The sequence below is a fragment of the Bacillus rossius genome (assembly GCF_032445375.1).
Source record: "Bacillus rossius redtenbacheri isolate Brsri chromosome 9 unlocalized genomic scaffold, Brsri_v3 Brsri_v3_scf9_2, whole genome shotgun sequence".
Lineage (NCBI taxonomy): Eukaryota > Metazoa > Arthropoda > Insecta > Phasmatodea > Bacillidae > Bacillus > Bacillus rossius.
Window position 1 is genome coordinate 8,851,966 of NW_026962013.1, and position 27,681 is coordinate 8,879,646.

At 36.6% G+C, this 27,681-nt stretch overlaps 1 protein-coding gene across 1 annotated transcript in view; it reads right to left on the reverse strand.

Annotated features, from left to right (window-relative positions):
• Window positions 1–3,417: 3,417 nt before the first annotated feature.
• LOC134543325 (CD151 antigen-like) overlaps window positions 3,418–27,681 on the reverse strand; it is a 63,190-nt gene continuing 38,926 nt past the window's right edge. Inside the window, exons 4-8 of the mRNA XM_063388274.1 lie at window positions 18,255–18,389; window positions 15,012–15,086; window positions 13,677–13,781; window positions 11,204–11,389; window positions 3,418–9,076 (exon numbers count right to left, since the gene is read on the reverse strand). Of these exons, the coding sequence (XP_063244344.1) occupies window positions 8,933–9,076; window positions 11,204–11,389; window positions 13,677–13,781; window positions 15,012–15,086; window positions 18,255–18,389 (645 nt within the window). The 3' untranslated portion in view covers window positions 3,418–8,932. The remainder of the gene's footprint in view (window positions 9,077–11,203; window positions 11,390–13,676; window positions 13,782–15,011; window positions 15,087–18,254; window positions 18,390–27,681) is intronic.

Consider the following 27,681-nt stretch of genomic DNA (forward strand, 5'->3'; position numbering starts at 1 on the left):
GTGCCGGAAATTAGGCATTTCGACACCTTTTTTAAATTTACTATTAATTTTAAATTATTTTTGGAAATTTTATTTGTTATATTTATCTGGTTGTTAAGGGGGTGATTTACTCTTTGTTGGGCCGGTGTACGCCACGTGTTATAAACTTTGCGCCAGTGGACCGAAGCCCCTTCCCAGGGGGTCAATCTGATATTTTGCTGTCTAATGCGGATGTGGGCAGCCCGGTTGATATTTCTCTCGCCTGCGGTCACGTCCCGAGTTTGTAATTTTATTTCTCTTCATGACCAAAATTGCATAGAGCAGCTTGTGGGCTGCAAGCTGCTACTTCTTACAGGCTTGCTGAGAATAGCAAGTCTCGTCACGAATGGGTCTCCAGTGGACCTGCGTTCCCACCTTAGTGGCTATTTCTGTCCCCCCTTCCTCTCTCTCCACCTCACCTTAGTTCTGAGAAATCAAGTCGGGAGCAGTGACCTGACGTGAACTTAGCCAAGACGATGGCCTAATTCAAGGACCTTCTCCCTGGTCCGACAGAGACGTCCGCGACATCTAGCGGCAAAAAAAGTAACCGCGGGCCTGGTCGCCAGCGTGCAGAGCTCACCCTCATGACACCTGGTGGCAAGTCAGCTCACCGCCTCAGTTAGTTCCCATTTACGCCGCTAGAGAGCAGCACCGCGGCGCCATAAGGCACTATGCTTTCTTCTCGCGGCCTGTAGAAGTCGATTGTTTGTTGCCTTCTGTTCTGGCCGGTAGAGAGCGCGCATGTCGTGTTCTTGTCACGCCTGCCTCGGACTCCTTTGGAAATTTTCGGCTTTGAACCGAACCTTCCCCCTCCTCCCTAGGGCTTTAGCGCCCATTTTAATTAGAAGCCTTGTCCGCCATAGCGGGCACTCAGTACTCTGACCTCGGCTACTGACCACGTCTTCTCTGCGTCCTCTGCGCTAAGAGGCTTTTCGCGGGAACGGCGATTTTCGGTTGCATAAAAGATGTAGTCAGTTGCTGGCGTTAAATCAACACCTGCTGCTAGTGGATCCAGGAGAGTGGCTGCCCTATGAACTTCACAAACACCAAAATCTTTTCTTTTTGCAAGTATTTTTTTGACTTCATCTTCTTCTGCTTTGGATGGTGGGCTCTGTGGAAGAGTTTCTTCAAAGTGCAGCTCCAATTTCCTAAAAATACTTACAACGTGTGAAATTTTAGGGTTATCACTCTCAACACTAGTTATGGCAGTTGCAATGGGTTTTAGTAATTGGAGAAACCCTTTCACTTTATCCCAGAAGATTTCATCCAGAGCAACCTTCTTTAGAATTGGATGTTTCTTCAAAATTTCTTGAGCCTCCTCCTCTACAGCAAGTAATTTAATTGCTTGTTTATTCTGTTCTAAACTGTCCAAACAATGCACTGTGTGGATCCCCATCTTGTTTGCACGGGAAGTTTTAAAGTTACAGGGTTATGATTATGACGCTGCTTACCTTGCTTTTCTTTGAAGATTTCTGTGCAAAATCTTGTACATAATGGGTGAAGGTGTAGTAACCACAAAGTTTACTACAGGTTCATTTTGGATGTTGGTCCACCCATCACACATTAATGAAACTGTCTCTGCAGCAGCAATTTTTTGACTCACTTGTGAAGATATTTTTTTCATATTCTGTGTTCAGTAATGGTTCAGATACCTCATGCCTTGTCGATACTTTATAGGCTGGTCTGAAAATTGATAAGAATTCTATCCAAAATGGATTTTCTACTATTCTAAGTGACAAATTACTTGCATAAATAGCCCTTGCCAGTAATTCATTTGCTTTTTCCTGATCTGGTACACTAATTCTGTCAATGAAAGTTTTTAGTTGTGTTTGTCTTTCGGTTGATGTGTTTACATTGTACAAACTTACTGGACTTTGTAACGAAAATGCAACACTTTGTTGTGAAAGGCAGTATGATTCTTAATGGTCTGTAACTTCTCCTGAAGGCAATTTAATTTACTTGTCTCTCACCGAATTGGGACATTTTTTGCAAATATTAATGTATTTGGTCATATGGGAACCAGATTTTGAAAGTTCGTAAGAAAAAATGTGCATTTAACACAATCTAATTTACCACCTTTTTATGGAATACTGCTAAATAATTCACTCTCAGCTGCTTTTTTTTTTTCCTGCCAGAACCAGGCCTAAATGGCATTTTGTCAAATTTACCTCTGAAAACTGTTTTCGTAAAATGTAACAAAACAGCACTGTCGAGTTTCACACGTAAACAATATTGGCCTCGAACATCATCTCATAAGCCAGTGGGCCGCAATCTGCAATCGCAAGTCGTTAAAATCAGCAGTTGTTTGCAGAGAATAAAACAATTTTAATATATTACTTAGCTGTGAGACTCGTACAATGTTGATATTAAAATATACTGCTGAAAAACCAAATTGGACAAATATTTAATCAATGCAAACTTAACGGAATATTTTTGTCCTGTGTTGGCAAATTACTGCATTATGTTTTAGACATCAACGATGATGAGTCTTTTGTGTAACCAAGTAAGGTTATGTTAAGCACAGTAAGTATGCATAATACAATTATTTACTGTTAAATACGAAAATAAATATGCGGGTGACTCATAAATTATGGTAACTTTATTTTTGTTACTAATGAGCCTGTGAATTGATATTATCAGGTCATGACTGTAACCAAAAAGTGAGGTTAAGTGCTGTTAAACCTGCAAGATGGGTAGTTGGCAGTTAAAAAAAAAAAAATTGTATTATTAAATTATAATAAACTATGGTATGTTCAACAAACATTAGTTTTTACGGTTATTTCTTACTTTAACTGTAGCTCATACTTTACAGTTAATCATTATTGTGTCTATGAAAAAAAAAATTTTTGCGAAATAAAACAGGTTTTTTGTTTTTAGAAAAAAACATGCTTTGAAAAAAACTTTTTTACAACACTATTTGCAGCATATAAATTGTCTCACTAAATTGGACTACAAAAAAAAAAAAAATCTTTTCCTACAAATTGGGCATGGCCTTAGTTCAAGGAACTCATATCAGGCAGTGTTTAGAACCAACTCAGGCAGAGATAGTTCACCTCGCTCAGGACTGCGGACGCCAGATTCCCGTGTACAACCAGTCTCTCATTCTTTATTTTGCACCGAGTACTTTGCTATAGTGAATGCTTCCTTTACATACATAGACTTAACAGAAAGAATTTAATGTTCTATTTCAATCCTGAGCATGTGTGTTATTAGTCATGTGACCGGCAGCGAATACTAATGCCCTCTTATACTTTTGGCATTGGATGATGCTAGCCTCTGTCAAGTCTTCACCTAACAGCAGTAAAGGTCAGATGCATTTACGCACTCCAGGAAACTCGTGCATAGTTTGTTTGCATTCACCGATCTCAATTATGTTTGATGTTTATTATAAACCTTTTTTTCCTTTTTTCCCATGGGCTGACCACCTACAGTTTTGCTTTTTTTTCTCTCTCCAGATAGTGATACTACATAATATTCCTAACAAACTGAAATGAAATAATAATTGAAGTTAATTTTAACTCTTTTTAATTGAGATTTCCCATAAATAGAATTTAAACAGTTTGTCTTAAATATTCATTTGGAATAAAACTTTATTATACTTATGTACAAAGATAATGTGCATAAAAATATAAACCAGTTTTTAATTACAAAAATACAGCACACACACATACATTTGTAACACTAAACTTAAAAAAAAAATTGATACAAAGGTTACTCCCAGTTGCAAATAATAACTTGGAAAAACCCTTGCTAACAATCTCATAAATGTCACCAAAAAAAAATTTTTAACCTACAAATATGGAATCATATTGCTACGTTTACCACACTCAAAAAAATTTTTAGCTTCTTAAAAATCACTTTGCATCAGGAGTACACAATACTATTTATTTTCATGAAATTAGAAAGACTGGTTTCCACATCAAGTATATTGTTGGCAAGTTCCAAAAACTGAAAAATAACTATTTCAATCATTTAAATAAAGTCTTACCTCTAAAGATTACAATTCCAAAATTAACTTGTGTGCTGTTTTTATAGTATAGCCTATGTAGTTACTTCAATTTTCTCTGCCCCATAAATATTTTTACTGTAAAATAGCATTTGTGTAGTATTATGGGAATGTGTAGATTTTGCAGAATGCAGAATTTTTATTTTCTGCCTACGTGAAAACCTTTAAAAGCAAAAGTCACATTCAGAGAACTGTGTGCCTAATTCTGTATCCTAGAGGAATAGGACATGTCAAAAAATTGTAATTTTTCAAGGAAGAAGGTTTTTGATTTGTTTAAACTTTATTTATTTTCCGGTTTCTTCGCTAGTAGTAGGAATTGCTTTATGAAATTTTAACACATTATTCTTAATAATGATGTTATTTTCAATACAATTAATTATTTAATGTAAAACAATTTCTATTTTAGGAGGACTGTCTGTAAAAATGGCACATAATGGACGAGTGCTATATTACAATATATAGAGCGAAAAATATGTAACATGTACATCTTGCCAACTACATTTCTTAAAACTGGACATTATGTTCTTTACCTCAGAGGTACAGAATTAAGAACACTACATCAGTTCAGAACTGTGTCTGAAACACATCCGAACATTACCGTAACTACTCGACACTACTGGCTCACTTATAGGCAGGCATGCAGAGAAAAACACTTACAGCTCAACTATGTTAATTATTTTCAGGATTACGTTTCGACATTGAGAATGAAGAACTAGCAAGTGTAGTGCTGAAAGTAGCTACTTGCCAACAAAAAAAGTCAGTCTTATTTATTCTTGCCAACTCCAAAACTAAAAGTAACCCCCAAAACATTTCCCTGCCATATAAGCTACCAATTTACAGTATAGAAGGCAATATAACGTAAATATCATTTTACAAATATTTTTTTCCAAAGCACTCATTGTCAAATTCGATCTAATCCCGCCACTATTTTCATGCCACAAACTACAATTTCCAGACATAATGGAAGCATTAATTCAAATATGTAAGACACTTTGTTTCAACAGCAAGTACGTTTAAGACAATTTGAGATATTGTAGTGAAACACCCACAAAATTTTTAACAAATTCCATATAAACATATACGTATTGATTCAACACCTAGGAGAAAACTTTCAATATACACAAAATAAAAATAAACCTTTGTGGAATTTTAAAGTTGTCATTAATAATTGCAAATAACATAACACTAAAACCACATTCATGAACCATGCAAGATGCCCAACATATTTTCCGAACTTAAACTGATAGGCTTGAGAACACAAAAATTGAACCCCTCCCCCCCCCCCCTTTTTTTTTTTTTTTTAGCATCTAATGCTAAAAGTTTTAGGATACAAGTGAAAATGTAGTATAATTAATGCTTAAGATGACAAACTGACGATAGGCTTGAAGTATGGACGAACATGTACTATTATTGTTACATTATTTTCGGTAACAAGACTGGGGCTTCAATTACGATAGCTGCTGCAAGAATTTAGACAATGATTAGTAGTACAATTTTAATTATGGTAAGATAATGTGTGTGTAACTAATAACACAAATGTTTTTCTTAAAATGTATGACTTCGTAAGTACATAATTCACTTGATATTCTCTTGCAAGTTTGCTTTCCAAGATGTGTGATGAACACATATTGCATCATATAAACACTGCTCTATTGGATATTACTGGAGAAAGATTTAACAAATGATGTATTAAAATAAATACATACATAATACTGAACTCACAGTGTAGACTAATGTATTATTTCAGATTTTTTCCTCCACATTTTTGATTGTGGTATTGCAGAACCCATGCACTCCCCAATATTGTGAAGTGTTCTTTTAAAAATAATATTTTTAGTCATTCAGGTGAATCAGCTGATAATGGAGGGTCAAGGTCGTGGTGACCTAGTTTGGTATTTGTATTTTATTGACATGAATATTTCTGCAATAATTTCTGATATTCAATTTTTATTTAAAAAAGCCATTTATCTGTTTTTCACATTTATTATAAGGTCAGAGTTTGTGTAAGCCAACTTTTCAGTATTTTATTTACTTTTAATATTGGTTATATATTAATGTATGTATATTGTTTGTGTTTATTTAGAAGCTTTCATGTTTCTAGAACATTTATTGTTTTGGGAAAAGAACATGAGACGGGTGCCCAACATGGCAGCACCAATTTTCTAGATTTTTTTTTCCCGTTACAGACATATTCTAGCACTGTAGGTAGGTCTTATGATGGGAAAGTAGGCAGGTGTTCGCTCCCACGGGAGAAGGTAAAATCGTCAAGGTTTTCTGCCAGCCTATCAGAAAAGACTTTTAAATATTATTATTATTTTGCAGAAACACCTTAATGAAAGGGTAGAGTAATTTGTGTACTGATGTGTGTCCTTGTGTGCAAGAGCTGTGCTACAATCAGTCGGTGATGTTGCACAGCTGCCACTTCCCTGCGTGGTGATACGTAGTTGCGTAGCCTCGTCAGTAGACGTTTGAGAGCTATGTCAATAGGTCGCACTGCTCGGTGGCTCAAAAAAAATATCAACTTCAGCGGAAAATTTCACGTCAGGATGCTGAGGGCTGTGCCGCAGTTAACGTACTTCAGACTTTGTTTTTGTCAATTTTTGGAAGTTTTGATTAGAAATTATGCCCCAGACATGCGGCCTAGGCTCTGGGTTGCCAGAGGGTCAACCGGGGCTTGGTTCCTTTTTCGTTCGATACTTGGCAGATGACGAGGTCACTCACCAGGGACAGCTCTTTCGTGAAGGCACTTTGACTAAGAAGCAATCTGCAAAAGTGAGCGAGTGTTTTCCGTTACAACGTGGAATAGTGGATCGGACATTAATTTAAGACTTGAGAAGAATAAATTTCAAAATTAATTTCAACTCTTTCATTTGCAAAATCACCAGTTAACAGGTTTGAGAAAATTAACATAGGCAGAATTTAAACCTAACTACCTGAAACATCATATAGACATTTTTTTTTCCAAGGTTTTTTTTTTTATGTGCAAGGAACAATCGTCGTCTTAGCATTGGGTACAATTGTGAATTGTCGCAAAATACTTAGCATTCGTACATCGTAAAAAAATCCGAAAAAATGTTGGGTCGCTTAATAACACATCTCCTTACAAAGCATTGTATCTCAGTACATATTTGTACTAACTTTGTTAGCACACAGGTGGGGGATGGTAAATTATTTAAAGAGCTTTTACAATTTACCCAAAAAGTTTTTTTTAGGGGCTTTTCTGCTAGATTTACTACTACATATTTTTTGAGTAGCTTTCATATTTAAAGAAAAAGAAAAAAAAGAATAATTGTAAAAATATTTTTTCTTAAATTGTTATGGTGCGATACAGGGAAAATTTTTTGCAAGCATTGATAGTAATATCATGACTTTATAATTAGTAGTTATTCTAATAAGACAATTGTAGTACAAAAACTTCGCGAACCTGAGAAGTAACAACACTGAAGACACATGCATTATGAAAAATAAACTTTTGATTCTTCATTTCTTTCCCTTTGCTACTACATGACAAACATTATCCATGTCAATTTCAGAAGCTTAATAACTAAACTAATCATTTTTGTTTGTATTCAAAATATTAATTCATTTATAAATGAGATTTTTTTTAGTTTTCTTAACCTTAAAAAATATTAAAGTGGTTTTTATTACACATATAACATTTTTATGACTTATTAACTTTTCAGCCTTAACCTAAGCCTGTATTTACTACTCAAAAATGTATCCACATTCAAACACACATGTACCTGGACACATACAAAGGTGTACACTTCCGATACACAAAACTGTACATTTTGACATTGCATACAACAAAGCATCACTTTTTTTCTTTTAACAAAAAATACACTAAAACATTAAGAATAATATTAGTGTTGGGTCAGTTCCTAAAATGCCATAATATACAACACCAAAAGATGAAGGCATATTTAGGACCAAAGTTGACATAATACTGCAACAATTCAATTCTTCATTGTAACTTACACAGGTAATAAGTATGTATGTTGAGTACATTCAACATTAAAATTGTATTAAAATTGTATCACAGAGGACCCATTTTATTCAACAGTATTTAAAAAAAAGTGAGCCACTTACAAAACTCACAAACATTAATGCATGTATCAAATATTCCTGTCTTCTTCTTACCTACTTACTTCTGTCTGGTCTCTCCAATTATTGAAATCACAATCTTTGAGTCAAGATGGAATTGAATTATTTTCAGAAGCACCAAATTTTTTCACATTATAAATATAAAAAAAGTTTATGTTCAGCTGGAGTCGAGACATGTCTTAGATGAGATTAGCAAAAATTTACACTTGCGGACGAAAACTTTCACTATCACTTTTGAGATTATTCACCCTCTCCAGAAATGTTTTATCACCAAACAAATGAGTTCAATTTGTAATACTTTAATATTGATAGTTTCTAATGCATGAACAGCACAATTTTTTTTTAATAGGCCAACAGAAAATAAAATCAGTTTTCACGTAACACACTTAAAACTAATTTTATAAATCTATATTTCCTACAAAAAAAAATTCACAATCTGAACAAAAACTGTCTAAAATCATTAAAGCTTGTACCAATTTTAGACATTAACCTAAACATAAACCTGTGCCTCATATACAAAATAATAATAATAATAATAATAATAATAAAGATTATAATAATAAACATTATAAAAGTTCTAAATAGCTACAACAAAATTATTTCCTAATTAAACAAAAACATTTTTTTCATATCCAGGCCTACTAAACTTAAAAATCTTGAGGAGATTTCAGACAAGCAAGCGTGAATATGCAGTTCACACAGAAATAAACATCTCTCTACGTCGCTCACTACAAGCAAAGGTTTCCGGTCGCTCTACTGGTCGGTCTAGATGCGCGCAGGCTCCGCCCTGCGGCCTGCCAGACATCACTTGATGTAGCTGTCGATGGACCGGCAGAGGCAGAAAGCGAAGAAGATGCCCAGCAGCTGCAGCAAGCCCAGGCCTATGCCGATGCCGATCATGACGTTGATGTGGTCCATCAGCCACTCGTGCATCCTCTTGTAGCATCCCTGCAACAGACCTCGTGTCACCAATGCTCCCATTGCTGCCGGTGAGCCTCCGGCCCCCACCAAGTCTTGGGGGAATACTCACAGTACCTGGAGATAACGATAATAATTAGCGACCGGAAAAATTCGCGGATTCATTTCACGACAGCCTAAAATTTATATAGTTATACCTCAGTGCTGCCTCTGCTATTGGCTCACAACTCACCTGGACGACTCCGGGCCAGTGAGAAACACTCAACCAAAGCTGTGTCGAATCACAGGCCGCTACATTGGGACACCTTCACAAGACAGCAGCCAATGAGAGGGTGACATTTGACCGAGTGTACGTAGAACTATGGAGTTCATCCTAGAGGTCATTGAACCAGCGAATTTTTCCGGTCCCTAATAATAATGATTCTGTCAATGCAGCACCGTGAAGTGGACCACAAGGTCACTGGAGATGGCTACAATGACAGAAATAAGGGGAAGGAAGCATACCACCACTCCTCTGGAATGATTTCGAGGAAAAACCACTGAAAAACTGAAATCAAGATGCCTTGGAACCACTTAGCTCGATAAGAACAGATTTGTTCGCAAGCTAGAAGAAGGCACTTAGTTACTGCTTCTCAAATCCGCCAGCACCTACTTACTATACAGGTTGTCCATTAAAGAATCTCCCAGTATCAGTGGTATATTATAACAGTTTAATACATCAAATTGAAGGAAAACTAACCTAGTTTTTTTACAGATGTTCAATATCTGCACCTTTAGTTATACGGTACACATCCAACCTAAGTCTAATTCTTCCCACACTTTGGTTCACACGACCGGAGTAAAGGAAGCGATAGCCTCTTCAATTCTGTGTCTCAACTGGCAAATCAATAGGTAGTGGCGGAACATAGACAATTTTTTATAAAGCCCCAAAGGAAAAAAAATGTCAGGTGAATGTGGATGTTAACGAGAAAATAACTCTGTCCCATTGACTATTACGACCAATCCAACAGCCAGGAACTTCGACGTTCAACTCTCTGTACAAAGAGATTCCAATCGGGAGGGGCCCAAACTGTTGCTAAATGAAGTTTACAGGTTCACTCTGTACTAATTAGGCAAAGAGCCAGTTTTTCAACAACAAAACAGTATTTGCGTGCGCGCTTATCTAAAGCTGTTTAAGGTTTAAGTTATTCTTCAATTGTTACTTTGAACCAACACACTATAATGCTTACAGTTGATACTATTAAATTTTATAACGGGGACATTCTTTTATGGACGTACTGTATTTCTAGTTGGCTGACCTGCTAATGGTTTTGAACATTTAAAGGAGTCAGGTTAGCAAACCTGTGATGAAGATTAAAAATTGTTTCCCTCCTTGATTCCCCTCATTTTTGGATCATGGCAGCTCTGGTTTTTCGTTGCACTGTTACGTAAGTACATACAAAGGCTTATGGCAATGGGGCCTCCATGATCTTGCTCCGAAACACTTAGATTCAAACAGTTTGTGGATAGAGTGATGTAAAGTTTGGTATAGAACCCACAATTTTTTGGCATATTACAGTAAAAGACTATATAGTGAACCTCTTTGCAACAAAACCTCCTTATAACAAACTTTTTGCTATGTCCCAGATGAAAATGTATCCAACAAAAATGAATTTTCTCCTTTATAATGACAAACATTTTTCTTCTCTTTCAGTTGTTAACTCTTAAAACAAGGGGTCAGGAACATCAATTCATAGGCCAATTATGTATTTTTCTTTAAAACAGCCAAAAAAATAAAAATATTAGTATTTGATTCATTATAACAGATGACCATTTTAAATAGTCAATGAAAAACAGTAGGAATTAAGAATAATTACATTAATATATTCACAAAAATTTCATAGCAGACATATGACACTGCCAAAATTATTTTTTACCACATAATGTGCTGAATGACTGACCATTCAATGGCACTTAGGAGTTTGGAAAGTCCCTAACATGGATAAAATGCATAAATTATTTCATTTCGAAAAATTTACCTACATAGAGCCCTTCAGTGAATCATACCATGATACAGACAAACCTCTACATAACAAAACTGAAAGGGGCTGAATTTTTGTGTGACTGAATTCAGATACATACATATCAAGTGCAATTCAGAATGAATCCAGAGTTTACCTTGGAGTAGTAAGAGTTCGACTCGGACGGGCTGACGGGACACAGCGGGTCCTTGGGCGTGAACTTGCTCATGTCGCCCACGAGGATGCAGCACGCTTCCGGGACCTTCTTGCTGTTCCTCTCCTTGGAAGTCCCCCACGGAGACTCGTTGAAGTCTTCGCCACTGTCCACTCCACAACACTTCATCTGAAAGAAAAATATTTTGTTTAATTTTGACAGGAATATGAATGTCTTTGATCTCGGGTTGGGTGTCACTTCGGCTGAGGATTATGAAAACTACATAGTTTGAAGTAAATATATCTTCGCACAGCAGCCTTTGCTCGTGGTCGTTATGTATGATGCACCTGGGTAATATTTGCAGTGATGACGTAATGAGCATTGGTAGGGAGCGTCGAATTGAAGTCCGTGAGAGCTGTAACTCCGAAAGTAATAGACATATTTGTGTGATTTGAACTTTTAGTTTTCTCGTGAGTGAGCACTGAATGGTGCTAGATGAGTGGAATAACTATGAAGTTACTAACTTTGGTTTTGGATCCATTAGCAAAATGCCTAAGCGAAAACAGGTCATGTTGAAGAAAAAGAAACCAGTCTAAATCGCCTGAGCAAGAAGTTTTATAGGTATCAAATGAGGCAAAAAGTACCAACAGAAATGAGCCAGTGGGGCAAAACAAGCCCACGAACAAGACGCCAAATTAGCATCACAAGAAGCAAAGGAAAGTGCATAAAAATTTTTCGTAATAAACGTGGATTTATGCTCATGATTCTGATGTTGATATGGAGTCAGTTGAGCCTGTGGCTGTGAACGATGGGCAGAGTGTCACATTTTGGTGTCACAATTTTTCAGGTGTTGCAATTTTTCTGGCGTGGCCCCCCAACCATAAAGTAAGATTTTTATCAAATTCATGTGAAAATAAAGCAACATCAATTTTTTAAAATTATTTTAATTATTTTATACACAAAATTCCCATTCAATGCCATAGAAATTCATGAAACAAACCCCCTGATGGCTGAAATCCAAAATACAGCCTACCCAGTAAATAAAATATTTCAAAATAGTACTGAAGTCAATGAGAGATTAATTTTGCGATTTCAGCTTTGAGGAAAAATTTAAGGGCAAACACAAGAGTTAAGCAATTATTTAACACGCACTAGTACTTATTGTTACTTGCCATGCGTAAATGTGTAGTCATACTTCCAAGCTTATTAGTTTAGTAAACAATAAATAAAATTAAGCATACAACTTACGTACCCAAATTTTTCAATGAAACTTAAAATAAATTGTTTAAAATAAACTAATATTTACAAACTAATAATTGACTGAAAACAATTATGAGGATACACAAAAATGAAGGTACATTGCTATGCGTCCTTATAAATTCATATATAGCTAAAGAGTAAGCAATAAAAAAACTAAGGAATTATTTTAAAGTAAAATAATTACAACCTAATAAGTAATATCTAATATTTACAATGCAATTGACCACCTAATGACAAAATATGAAATGTAGATAGTAAAAATACATTACTAAGTATTAGATATAATTCAGTTACACTTAATTGCTTGATGTGTAACATCTTAAATCTCAGTATACGGAATTTCATTCGAGTAATTTCGCGAATGGAACATAAATGTGTAACCAAAGTGCTGCCATCTGTGGCAGATAGCTTCAGACAGGCAAAAGGAAACTTTATAAACTATATAGTTTTAACTGTTTAGTGAATTTTAACAAGATGGGCACTATTTTAATAAAATTCCTTGTGAAAAATCAGATCCAAAGCCGGGGTCTAGTGTTTTTTTTAAGTCTTTTTCACTTTTATCGGAGCCATTTCATTATACAGTTTAACATTTAGCACTGCAAATCAAATGATTCAATAGTCAACGTAGCTGCTTCGGCAGCAAATTCTAGTGGTCGGTGCGGAAACTACTTGTGATTTTCTTCAACACAATCTATGTATAGTTATCATGATCTGCATTATTTTAAAGAATTATAAATTAAATTTTGTGTCCAAGTTTTGTATTATAAGTGTATGTGCTCCATGGAACACATGAAGTTGCTCGTTATCGAGAAAAGATGTTGTATATCTCTGGCGAGTACAGAAAGACTCACTTTTTTTTTATTAGTTCACTTTGAGGCATGCAGTATCATGATCTCTATAGACACAATCCTCTTTGGATTCCAAGTCAGAAATGAAAGTAATTGTGATTCTGAAAGCAACTTGTGTATTAATTAAATACAATTTTTGCTCATACATAAACTTAAAAATTTCATTGGGCATACATACTTACCTACCAAATTTTACAAAAATCCAATCAACGGTTCAAAAGTTAAGTCACATACAAATGTGAATACAAACACAAAAACCCCAATCACTTTAGTTGTTACGGAGATCTCACTTCGCTCAGACAATTATAGGACCACTGCTTAGTTCACTCTACTGCCTGCTAAATCAACTAAATGCCTGACAAACATGCCTGAGCCATGAAGTATGTCCACATCAGCGACACAGCATCTGGATTCTCTGTGGAATAGAATTTCTTGATGGAGTTCTTCAAGAAGTTTCTTGTCTCCGTTTCAGTCTGCAGGAAATAGTTACAAATCAGCAACACCTTTTACTCAACAAAAACATTAAGTAACTTGACCTACAGGCACATATTTTTACTACTGAAAAACATATAAACACATACACACAGTCTCTTTCTAGGCAAAATAAAATATGTACATTAAAATTAAAAGATTTCTCTGGTACTTACAACTATCCGTAATAAACATACGAGTACCCCTACATTTGCATAACTAAGGAAATGGGTTTCTTGTATATTTTTAATATTTTTCAACTTCCTATATGTAGTATGTAAATTTAAAAAAAAATTCTTTCAGCGTAAATGTGTTTATCTTACAAAGACAGGAATTCAACAAATCCTTAACCACAACAAATACACATTTAGATATTTTATTTATTTACCAATACCAATATGTTACGTATGTACACTAAGCACTTTTTAAATTGCTGAAAAGATGTATTTTTGTTGTGCCACCACTCAAATAAGATTAGTTTCATATCAAACTTGATGAAATGTATTGTGTAGTTCATTTTTCTCACGAGTCAAGTTCCTTTACAGCTTGACTTCAACCACCTACTCCATCCAAACCTTAAGATAATTAAATTCAGGGTCAAAAGGATTGCCATTTCCCATTTGCACAATCCCATGCAACTGCTATCAATCCTCCTAAAGGACAGAAAAGGTAGCTCCAACATGCTAATTTTATTTTAAAATATATCTTAATTTAAATTGGTTTTTGGTGATTACAAATTTTCCTACAAAAAAAATTATACCAATAGATACAAATAAAGGTTGCATGTACTTATGTACACTCTTTATAAGTTATAACTTTTTTTTTAATAAACCACTAAACTAGTTTGAAATTAAAAGTTACAAAAGAATTTCAGAATTTGGTTACATTATTTTTGTCACAGAAAAATATTTTGCGGCACAGTGTATAAGTGTATATAGAATTGATTATATGCATATAGACACATAAGCTGAATTACCCGGCATTTTCAGAGATTTACACAGTGTACATATAAATAGCTTTTTTTTTAGAGTAACTCGGATAAAAAAAAGTTCAAATTTATTTCAGTCCAAAATGCTGCTTTATAGAAGGGTGGAAAAGGAGAATAGGGTAAAAATATTACTTGTGATGAAACCATTATGAATATATCTTGCCTCAGTACAACATCACAAGCCTAGTTTAAGGTTCAGGGAGTGTTTACCAGGCACGGGGCTACACAACGGTTACACACCCACCTCTTTCCTGTAGGCAGCTGCAAGTCCGCCCGCAGTTACTTCCAACAAGAGGATGAGCAACAGCAACACCCCGTACTGCAAACAAGGTAGCCAGTCACGACTCATTCCCAGCAGAATGAACCCAGCATTGGGTACTTAGGGGCCGTTCAAGTATTACGTAAGTACGTAAATAGATTTATTACAATCATTTACCCCCCATCCCCCTTGTCAGCAAAAGTAAGCAAACCTCTTACCACCACCACCACCCCCCCCCCCCCCTCTTTTCCCATGCTTATGTAAACATTGTTATATGCATTTTTTTTTAATGTATTCTGTTATTGAATTATGAGCAGCAGTTATAATTCTAGAAATAAGAAAATAGTACCGAAACGAAACAATAGATTGACGGAAGAAATTTAGACAAGTGAATAGCGCGTGGTAATTCCCCTACTCGGTTGTAAGCGAGTACCCAAACATATACATTATTTGTGCGAACCCCCAAAAATGTGTTTCGTTTTCAAACATAAGACAATGTGTGGGTTGCCATATGTGTAAAAAAGTAAATAACTACTGCTGATGTAATCACCATCTAGACACACACACCCCCCTCCCGCCGCCCCCCTATAGTGCTTACGTAATACTTGAACAGCCCCTTACGTGTCCAAATCAGTAAAAATTAATTAAAACATTGGACAATGCTGCCTTTTTCTTCAGTGCACAGAAACTTTCTCCATAGACTACAATGAGAATTTTAGGCATGTTTCTAAAGTTAGTCACTATTAACTTCACATATTCCATTAAAGAAGCCCAATTTTGAATATTATACAATAAAAATACTGTTATGGCCTGAAAAGTGTTTAAACAAAGATAGCAACATATTTCTCCCCCTTTAAGTCAATTCAGTTAGGCAGGCCCCTTAGGTTTTTTTTTAATGTAAGCTCCTTCATATTACAGTTCATATGTTTGAGCTGACAAATACTCTATGCAATAACAATAAGTACCTAATTGGATATTTTTACGTAGCTATTTTTTTAAAAAACTGAAACAGTAATAATAAGTAAATGCAACCAACAGAACAATTCTAGGTACGTTAGGCTATTGAAGACTGATATTCTAATAATATTCTCAAGAAAAAATTTGAACACACAGTAAAGTGAAAAAAAGTGGAACCGCTATGCAAATACATGTAAACACTAGATTTATAAGACTATTAGATAAATGAGTGCTGTCTAAAATATGCACCTAGTTGTTTTTCGTCACAAATTAAAGTATACTATATGCGTAGTAATCAGGCCAAGTTATTCTTCTCTGCCTCGGACAGAAGCTGCGGCCATCATCACGAGTTCCACAGCCACCAAGTGGTCACGTTGCACGGCTGACTGCGCTATCACACTCAATTGACCTTGCCAACTTGGGGGGTCAATGTATTCTGTTACACAGATCCAGTGCGAAACAACGCAGGGTTTCAAACTGGACACAATTAGCCAACTGTGACTTTCACACTGCCAGGTTAGGTAAAAAAAAAAAAAAAAAAAAAAAAGTTAACTAAAAATATTTACCCGAGTTTATTGATACAAGTGAACAAACACACCCACTCAAATTTTATGTTCTTGGTTCTGTGAAACACAAATTGCAACTAGGCTTCTAAGGCAACTGACTACAAATAGCGGACCATAAATTTAGTTATGCACCTATGTTACGACTGCAAACTGACTTAAAAAAATACATTTTTCGAAAAAAAGTTGAAAACTTGAAAGTAATATTATATGCAGTATATATGCTTATTAAATGCAGACAAAAATAATTACAGTGGTGCAAAGATGTTGGAAGTGAAAGGAGGATTTTATGGGTGAAACAGAAAAGTGGAAAGTCTTGCGGCCCAATGCTCCTGCTTACGCAGCAACTTTCCCCCCGGGACGCGTCCGGGCTCGGAGAGCCACGCACAGGATGCGCACGGGCATGCTTCGCTTCCCGCTTCCCGCGTGCCAAACCAGGCTGCTCGCTCGGCGTGAAGTCCGGATAACACACAGGCAGGGAAACCTGCTCACTCTGGCATGCTTCCCTCCCAGTGACCCAACTAACTATCACAACCACCGCTAGCACCGCAGAGATACTGCGTGTAGCAGGGCCGTACACCCGAGGGAGGGGGGGGGGATATATCCCCCCCCTCCAACTCCTAAAATATTTATAAAATTCTATCATTCACTCCCACTAAAAAAAATTTACAGAATTTGAAAGCACACAGCAAGCAAAATGGTTCTATCCCCCCTCCCCCCACCCGCTCCCCTCAAATTAAATTCTGTGTACCATTCTCTATCAACTAGTTTAAGAAATGGCATTACAATGCCACATTTATTCCCGAAAATATTGTCTTATCTGCATATGCACAAAAGTTTTCTGTCAAATGCAGAAGCATGTACAAGTGGGAAGAGGTGTAAACTTTGAATAACTGAAGCAATTACTCCCCCCCCCCCCCCCTTCTACAGAACTTATACCTACTAGATGAAATGCAGTTTCATGGATAAAAATGGAAAAAAAATATTAGTTTCCGAACACAATGCAACTCCTTCAAGAGTTCCCGGATCTGCCACTGGTCTAATGATAAATTTTTCCACACGGTGCAGATTTTCAAAAGAGTTTGATGAACCTCAATACCATCCATAGCGAAAATAAAATAGAACATGTATAGTTATGTATTAACTACGACTTTAAAAGTATGCTTAATTTTAATCATCTGCTTATCAGATGCCGTCAAATTTATTACAAAGTTACTGAAAACTTTCTGCAAAACTAAAACACAAATTTGTAAAATGTTTACCTACCAAAAGCATGCATATATAAGTAATCTAAGAAATAAAACATTTCTGAACATAATATTGGAAAAATTAAATTTAAATTCTACACAGGCAAATCATATTTTGTTTATACCCAAACTACAGATACTGATGAAAAATTATTTAGTTATAAAAAAAATAACTTATCAAAAAACACAATATTCAAACAAAACTACCTCATATTCCATGTCACTTTGCTGCAGACTTTAAAACTTTGTAACTATGGAGTAACAATTCTTAAATTTCATAAATGTATAGGCCTACTGTACAATGAAAGAAACTGTACGCTCGTTCATAGCCTTAAACACCAAGGTGATGCCTTTAGTATGACACTGCCACCTTATGTACTATTAACTTAAAATCATGTGAGCATTACACGTCAGAAATCTTTTCTCCTAGTAGACAAACATGCTGAATAAAACATACTTACAGTGGCCAAAAGGCACCTAGACTCCCTTACAGCACCACAGTAGCCGATGAAACTAACTATGAACACAAAGGCTCCCGCTGCAATAAGGATGTACGATGCTTGCTCAATAACCGTTGGCTGCGTGAATTTGCCAAACTGGAATCATACGAAACAAAAAAAAAATCAGTCCACAATAAGATCTGTGTGTCACAAACTTAACAATATTGTTTGGTAACATATAGCAACAAAATTACACCATGCTGCGATCATGAAATATTTTCATTCAACAGGTAATACTATAAATTTCCCACACTGAAATATTAAACTGAAAAATTTTGAAACACAACATAAGTATATGTTCGTGAATTTGTTTTTGCTCAAACGACTGAAATCAGTCTGTAAATACTTCCTACAAACAAAAAAAAACTTATTGAGCTGATTCAACATTATTACTAGGTATATAATATATTATTAAAAAGTTTTAAAAAAAATCTTTTGTCAAAGAGATTTGAACCACTGACCTCACGCTTACAAAGCGCACACCTTGCCAAAATTCTACCAACATAATTCCTAAACATCAAGGAGAATTATATGTAGGTACTCTTTGGAAGCCATTTTATTTTACTAAATATAATCCAGGTAGTCTCACTATTATAAAGTTTAATTTCTCACACCAATAAGTTTGGTATGTAACCTCATGTTTACCAAGGTGACGATATGCGGGTTATGTTGCTACACATGCGTGCGCCATCTATTCGGGGTTTCGAAACTTCTGCGCAGACGCAACACCATTGTCTCGCATTTCCGTTCCATTTTCACGAAATTACTCCTACCAAACGCCGTATACCGACCGCCCAGATGTTTGCACATCATAAAGAATCACCGTGGGCTTCTATGCACATTAACATCTGCGTCTCTATAAGTTTTCTGAACACTTCCCTTCAAATACGGCCATCGAAAAACGCAAAAAGTTGTCAAGTTGAACAATACTTAGCGTTGCGTTTATTGCGACTTGCGTAGTTTGTGAAACCGGTAGTCAAATATGTCTAGACATTTTTTTTTTTGCAAGATGCACTCTTGTGTGGTTTTAAAAAATTGGTTGTCTGTAAAGTCGGTTTACGGAAGATAGTAGTATATGAATGGGCGTCCGGAAACAGGCTTCCAGGCTGTGGAGCGTGTGGGCACGTCCGCCATCTTGGATTGTGACGTCACGGCGGCCATCTTGGTTGACCTTGACCTTGACCTTTGACCTTGACCTTTAATTTGATCCTCAAAAATCGCCAAAATCCGCCAAAATTGGGCAAAATTTACCCAAAATTCCTCAAAATTCGCCAAAATTACCATTTATGTGGAAATAAATTCCGCCAAAAAATCTCAAATAATTCCACAGTTCAAAAATTAGGATTTCGAAAATCCTCAAAAGTCGCTTTGCCCTAGAAAAAACGAAAACTCCTAAAAGCGGCTTAAAACTCCTAAGAGCTAGCCGCTTATAAGCCGCCGACCTTGAAAATAAGGATGTCATGGCAGCCATATTGGATGATGACGTCACCATTGCAAATTTTGTTACGGCCGCCATCTTTAACTTTTTTATTTATTATCCGATTTTAATGAAAAAAAATTAAAAATTATAAAAAAAATCCATTTAATAAAATTTTAATAAAAGATTTATAAAAATTATATTTTTACGACACGGAGTTCGGAGTCCTCGGTTCGAACCCGGTGAGGGCAAAAAAATTAAAAATGGCGACCGATCCTTCCCCCCGTGGTGTGTGCTAGCAGACTGACTCCCACCACTTTTTTTCAAAGCATATAGATCGTCATCTAGTATGAAGTCATGTCAGCCATCTTGTCTTTGATGCTGGAAGCCATCATCAATGTATCGTCGGCGAGAGTGCGCTCACGCCATGTTAGTTTAGTTCTTATCCGATAGAGTGCAGTAATCATTTATTACTGTGACACCCGCCATCTTGAAATTTGGCCGCCATCTTGAAAATCCGTAATTATTTAGCTAGAAATTCGGGAAAAGTTCCAAAATTCATTAAATAAATCACTCATTAATTTACATATTGATTCGATCGATTCACGTCCTCGGTTCGATACCCGATCGATGCAATAATGTTTAATTTTATGAAAAAATAATAATTTCAATAAACCATGTTAAACTTTCGTAAAGAGACTTTAAATCCTCTACTACCATCATCCTATCAGACGTCAAGACTACCATATTGGAAATTCGTAATTTTAATGCTAGAGATTCGGGAAAAAGTTCAAAATTCATTAAATAAATTTGTAATCAATATACTGATTGATTGGATCGACTAAGGTCCGTGGTTCGATCCCTTGTCGATACAAAACAACATTAATATTTTAAAAAAGTACCACTAAAGTGTAAGGTTTGAAAAATAAAAAACACCGCAAGTTCTTTTAAAAAAACTTTTATTTCATACATACTACACTACTACAAGTACAAAAAAAAACACTGACAAATTACTAAAGTTTTGTGGATTTCTCGATTCAAACAGTCTTCTTATTGTACGTACTAAGCCTTTTACATGACTTTAAATGTCTATACGATCCGTTCATCACCACAGCCAGAGACGGACTGAAGTTCATATCACTTATATAGTCTCATTAGCCGGTACAACACATGAGTCGAAACAATAACCATGTTCATTATACGTCTCGGAGCATTTTTTATAATGACGATGTAAGCTATCGAGACGTGAAATTAGTTTATTACATTTTATACACTGAAAATGTATTCTTTGAACATTATTAGAACAACCGCTCCTTTCATGTCTGCGCGCATTTGAAGTTCTAGTAAATGATGCGTCACAATATTTGCACTGATGCGATGCACGCTCTTCATGAATTGAAGTCTGGAATGCAGATGGTGAAACTTCAGCTGATGGTGGAACAGCACATATCGAAGTCTCCTCCAGCGTTGTCAGAGGCGTTGCCAACGGGATCTGCTCCAACATCGTCGGCGCCGACGTCATGGTTCTCGTAGTCGATGGTACATCCTCCATCGAGTACGACGTTAAAGTCGGTAAAGATGCCATCGAAGTCTCAAGAACAGGCAATTACGCGACTTATACACCAGAAGAAACAAACTAGGTGATCCGTACACCGTCAACGGCAGTAACAAACTAAGCGTCCTGCTGTATAGGACTCGTTTATATACTTTAACCGGTTTGAATAATACGCTAGTCAAATCAAGAACAATTTACTAAAATACTAGAGTCAAAACAACATTAAAAAAATAGAAGCACCATCAACAAAAAAGGAAACACATTTGGAAGCACCTTCAAAAAAGGAAAAACAATAGGAAGCACCGACTACGAAAAAACAGCACATTTGGAAGCACCGACAACGAAAAGGCAGCACATTTGGAAGCACCGTCATCGAAAAGGCAGCTCATTTGGAAGCACCGACTACCAAAAGGCAGCACATTTGTAAGCACCGACTACGAACAGACAGCACATTTGACAGCACCGACAACGAAAAGGCAGCACATTTGGAAGCACCGACTACGAAAAGGCAGCACATTTGACAGCACCGACAACGAAAAGGCAGCACATTTGGAAGCACCAACTACGAAAAGGCAGCACATTTGGAAGCACCAACTACGAAAAGGCAGCACATTTGGAAGCACCGACAACGAAAAGGCAGCACATTTGGAAGCACCGACTACGAAAAGGCAGCACATTTGGAAGCACCGACTACGAAAAGGCAGCACATTTGACAGCACCGAAAACGAAAAGGCAGCACATTTGGAAGCACCGACAACGAAAAGGCAGCACATTTGGAAGCACCGACAACGAAAAGGCAGCACATTTGGAAGCACCGACTACGAAAAGGCAGCACATTTGGCAGCACCGACAACGAAAAGTCAGCACATTTGGAAGCACCGACTACGAAAAGGCAGCACATTTGACAGCACCGACAACGAAAAGGCAGCACATTTGGAAGCACCAACTACGAAAAGGCAGCACATTCTTAAGCACCGACTACGAAAAGGCAGCACATTTGGAAGCACCGACAACGAAAAGGCAGCACATTTGGAAGCACCGAAAACGAAAAGGCAGCACATTTGGTAGCACCGACAACGAAAAGGCAGCACATTTGGAAGCACCGACAACGAAAAGACAGCTCATTTTGGATGCACTATCATAAAGGCAGCACATTTTGGAAGCACCATCGAATAAGGAAGCACATTTGGAAGCTCCATCAACAAAAAAAAAAAAAAAAAAAAAAAAAAAAAAAAAAAAAAAAGGATGCAAAATTTACGAGATCTAAGTCTTAGTTAGAAATCAGAATACAAGAAATAAAAACATTAAATTCTTATAATTTAAATTATTTATTTTATTTCTTTACATTATACAAATGCAAGTAAAACAAGCCATTATTGTATGTAGCCAGCTTCCCTCAGTTCCTTGAGTATGAAGGATATTTCTTTGATGCACGAATAGTTTCCTGCACAAAGCGAACCATGTAGAAGTCTTAACCGGTCAACCAATATGTTTGGATCTTTCCATGATGTGTAATCATTCTCTTCTACCACCATCTTTTTGCACCTTTATAATAAATATTATGATCTCTGGTGTCTTCCGTTTTACCACCAACCTCAGGGTAACTTTCATGTTTGAGACGGTGATCATCACAAGCTTGATCAGATTTATTTAATATATCACGTCGTTTCCAACGTTTCGGTCTCAGGACACCGCCACATTCTTCGATCTTGGCAGCTTTAGGTGCTTCATCATAGGCTATGTCTTTGTCAGCAGCCTCAGAGTCACTGTAACAATCACCGTAGAAGGAATCGTCTTCACCCAATTTACCATAATAATTCGATGTTGATGATGTTGAAGTGTCTTCATCGTCTACATGCTTCCTTTTTAGGAGTCCATCATTTTTACAAAGTAGGAAAGAACTACTTGAATTCGGCTGGAATATATTCTCACTTTTCACGTTAAGGATTCTTCCATTGTCTTCATTCTTCCGTAAATCATCATCCTCCTTCAATTTTAGTTCTTTGTCGAGATCGGAAGAGCCAAGAAAATTATTGTCGTAATGCAGATCACTCTTCCTTAGGCTAGTAGATTCATCGTTGTCCTCTAGCTTGTACGCAGGCTTGGCGCTACAAGTTCTGCCATGTCTTTTTAGGCTCTCTCTCCGCGTAAACGACTTGCTACATCGAACACAACTTATCATATTGCGCAGTGGATTTTTAACACAGTCATTCTTCTCGTGTTGTCTTTTATTCTTTCTCAAGATAAACTCTTTACTGCAAAACTTACACCTATGTTCTTTCGATACAGCGTCAGATCCCAAATCAGAATTCATATTAGTTACTGAGACTAATGTCAGATGCAAACTAAGAGTTTTAAATTAGATATATTACTTAAATATAATTTTTTAATTATTTCATCAGCGATAATTAATTTATCTCATGCAAAAGTACTTTATGCATGTAGTTCTGCTTTTCAACAACAGATGTCGACACATGTTGCTTGCAGGTAAATAATATTTAGTTCTTTTATGCGGGATGCCTGATGCTCACTAACGATCGCAAAAGAAGGATGGCTTCGATAGACTCCAAGGAAAAGGAAATTCGTCTTGCATGTTGGTGCTCCACAGATGTCTCATGGCGTAATATTAATTTGACTGAGTAATGATATTTGTCAATTCCACCTGATAAAAAAAATTGCAAGTTTTGATTTAGTAGCAGAAATTATCGAATTAAATGTAACTCCAATTAAAATGACATGTCTCATTAGACAAAAAAAAATCCATGCAGAGAGCGGTTCCTCAGAATAGTCAGAAACACTTGAAGAAACCACAGGAATGATTGCAAGAACACGGGAAAAACCATCAAAATATTGACATTAATAATCAGGAGCACACGGAGAAAACCATCATAATATTGGCAAGAATAATCAGGAGCACACGGAGAAAACCATCATAATATTGACCAGATTAATCAGAAGTACTCGGAGAAAACCACCACATGTTTTCCTTGATATCATAAAATTACAGGAAAAAATATTTAAAAATAAAAATAAATTTAAAAAAAAATAAAAAAATGCATAAACAGTTTCTGATAGCTTGTAAACTTATTATTGTTGAGCAAAGATAGAGTTCTTGTACAAGCCAGAAATTTATGCATTTTTTTATTTTTTTTTAAATTTATTTTTATTTTTAAATATTTTTTCCTGTAATTTTATGATATCAAGGAAAACATGTGGTGGTTTTCTCCGAGTACTTCTGATTAATCTGGTCAATATTATGATGGTTTTCTCCGTGTGCTCCTGATTATTCTTGCCAATATTATGATGGTTTTCTCCGTGTGCTCCTGATTATTAATGTCAATATTTTGATGGTTTTTCCCGTGTTCTTGCAATCATTCCTGTGGTTTCTTCAAGTGTTTCTGACTATTCTGAGGAACCGCTCTCTGCATGGATTTTTTTTTGTCTAATGAGACATGTCATTTTAATTGGAGTTACATTTAATTCGATAATTTCTGCTACTAAATCAAAACTTGCAATTTTTTTTATCAGGTGGAATTGACAAATATCATTACTCAGTCAAATTAATATTACGCCATGAGACATCTGTGGAGCACCAACATGCAAGAAGAACTTCCTTTTCCTTGGAGTCTATCGAAGCCATCCTTCTTTTGCGATCGTTAGTGAGCATCAGGCATCCCGCATAAAAGAACTAAATATTATTTACCTGCAAGCAACATGTGTCGACATCTGTTGTTGAAAAGCAGAACTACATGCATAAAGTACTTTTGCATGAGATAAATTAATTATCGCTGATGAAATAATTAAAAAATTATATTTAAGTAATATATCTAATTTAAAACTCTTAGTTTGCATCTGACATTAGTCTCAGTAACTAATATGAATTCTGATTTGGGATCTGACGCTGTATCGAAAGAACATAGGTGTAAGTTTTGCAGTAAAGAGTTTATCTTGAGAAAGAATAAAAGACAACACGAGAAGAATGACTGTGTTAAAAATCCACTGCGCAATATGATAAGTTGTGTTCGATGTAGCAAGTCGTTTACGCGGAGAGAGAGCCTAAAAAGACATGGCAGAACTTGTAGCGCCAAGCCTGCGTACAAGCTAGAGGACAACGATGAATCTACTAGCCTAAGGAAGAGTGATCTGCATACGACAATAATTTTCTTGGCTCTTCCGATCTCGACAAAGAAATAAAATTGAAGGAGGATGATGATTTACGGAAGAATGAAGACAATGGAAGAATCCTTAACGTGAAAAGTGAGAATATATTCCAGCCGAATTCAAGTAGTTCTTTCCTACTTTGTAAAAATGATGGACTCCTAAAAAGGAAGCATGAAGACGATGAAGACACTTCAACATCATCAACATCGAATTATTATGGTAAATTGGGTGAAGACGATTCCTTCTACGGTGATTGTTACAGTGACTCTGAGGCTGCTGACAAAGACATAGCCTATGATGAAGCACCTAAAGCTGCCAAGATCGAAGAATGTGGCGGTGTCCTGAGACCGAAACGTTGGAAACGACGTGATATATTAAATAAATCTGATCAAGCTTGTGATGATCACCGTCTCAAACATGAAAGTTACCCTGAGGTTGGTGGTAAAACGGAAGACACCAGAGATCATAATATTTATTATAAAGGTGCAAGGAAGATGGTGGTAGAAGAGAATGATTACACATCATGGAAAGATCCAAACATATTGGTTGACCGGTTAAGACTTCTACATGGTTCGCTTTGTGCAGGAAACTATTCGTGCATCAAAGAAATATCCTTCATACTCAAGGAACTGAGGGAAGCTGGCTACATACAATAATGGCTTGTTTTACTTGCATTTGTATAATGTAAAGAAATAAAATAAATAATTTAAATTATAAGAATTTAATGTTTTTATTTCTTGTATTCTGATTTCTAACTAAGACTTAGATCTCGTAAATTTTGCATCCTTTTTGCTTTTTTTTTTTTTCTTTTTTTTTTTTTTGTTGATGGAGCTTCCAAATGTGCTTCCTTATTCGATGGTGCTTCCAAAATGTGCTGCCTTTATGATAGTGCATCCAAAATGAGCTGTCTTTTCGTTGTCGGTGCTTCCAAATGTGCTGCCTTTTCGTTGTCGGTGCTACCAAATGTGCTGCCTTTTCGTTTTCGGTGCTTCCAAATGTGCTGCCTTTTCGTTGTCGGTGCTTCCAAATGTGCTGCCTTTTCGTAGTCGGTGCTTAAGAATGTGCTGCCTTTTCGTAGTTGGTGCTTCCAAATGTGCTGCCTTTTCGTTGTCGGTGCTGTCAAATGTGCTGCCTTTTCGTAGTCGGTGCTTCCAAATGTGCTGACTTTTCGTTGTCGGTGCTGCCAAATGTGCTGCCTTTTCGTAGTCGGTGCTTCCAAATGTGCTGCCTTTTCGTTGTCGGTGCTTCCAAATGTGCTGCCTTTTCGTTTTCGGTGCTGTCAAATGTGCTGCCTTTTCGTAGTCGGTGCTTCCAAATGTGCTGCCTTTTCGTAGTCGGTGCTTCCAAATGTGCTGCCTTTTCGTTGTCGGTGCTTCCAAATGTGCTGCCTTTTCGTAGTTGGTGCTTCCAAATGTGCTGCCTTTTCGTTGTCGGTGCTGTCAAATGTGCTGCCTTTTCGTAGTCGGTGCTTCCAAATGTGCTGCCTTTTCGTTGTCGGTGCTGTCAAATGTGCTGTCTGTTCGTAGTCGGTGCTTACAAATGTGCTGCCTTTTGGTAGTCGGTGCTTCCAAATGAGCTGCCTTTTCGATGACGGTGCTTCCAAATGTGCTGCCTTTTCGTTGTCGGTGCTTCCAAATGTGCTGTTTTTTCGTAGTCTGTGCTTCCTATTGTTTTTCCTTTTTTGAAGGTGCTTCCAAATGTGTTTCCTTTTTTGTTGATGGTGCTTCTATTTTTTTAATGTTGTTTTGACTCTAGTATTTTAGTAAATTGTTCTTGATTTGACTAGCGTATTATTCAAACCGGTTAAAGTATATAAACGAGTCCTATACAGCAGGACGCTTAGTTTGTTACTGCCGTTGACGGTGTACGGATCACCTAGTTTGTTTCTTCTGGTGTATAAGTCGCGTAATTGCCTGTTCTTGAGACTTCGATGGCATCTTTACCGACTTTAACGTCGTACTCGATGGAGGATGTACCATCGACTACGAGAACCATGACGTCGGCGCCGACGATGTTGGAGCAGATCCCGTTGGCAACGCCTCTGACAACGCTGGAGGAGACTTCGATATGTGCTGTTCCACCATCAGCTGAAGTTTCACCATCTGCATTCCAGACTTCAATTCATGAAGAGCGTGCATCGCATCAGTGCAAATATTGTGACGCATCATTTACTAGAACTTCAAATGCGCGCAGACATGAAAGGAGCGGTTGTTCTAATAATGTTCAAAGAATACATTTTCAGTGTATAAAATGTA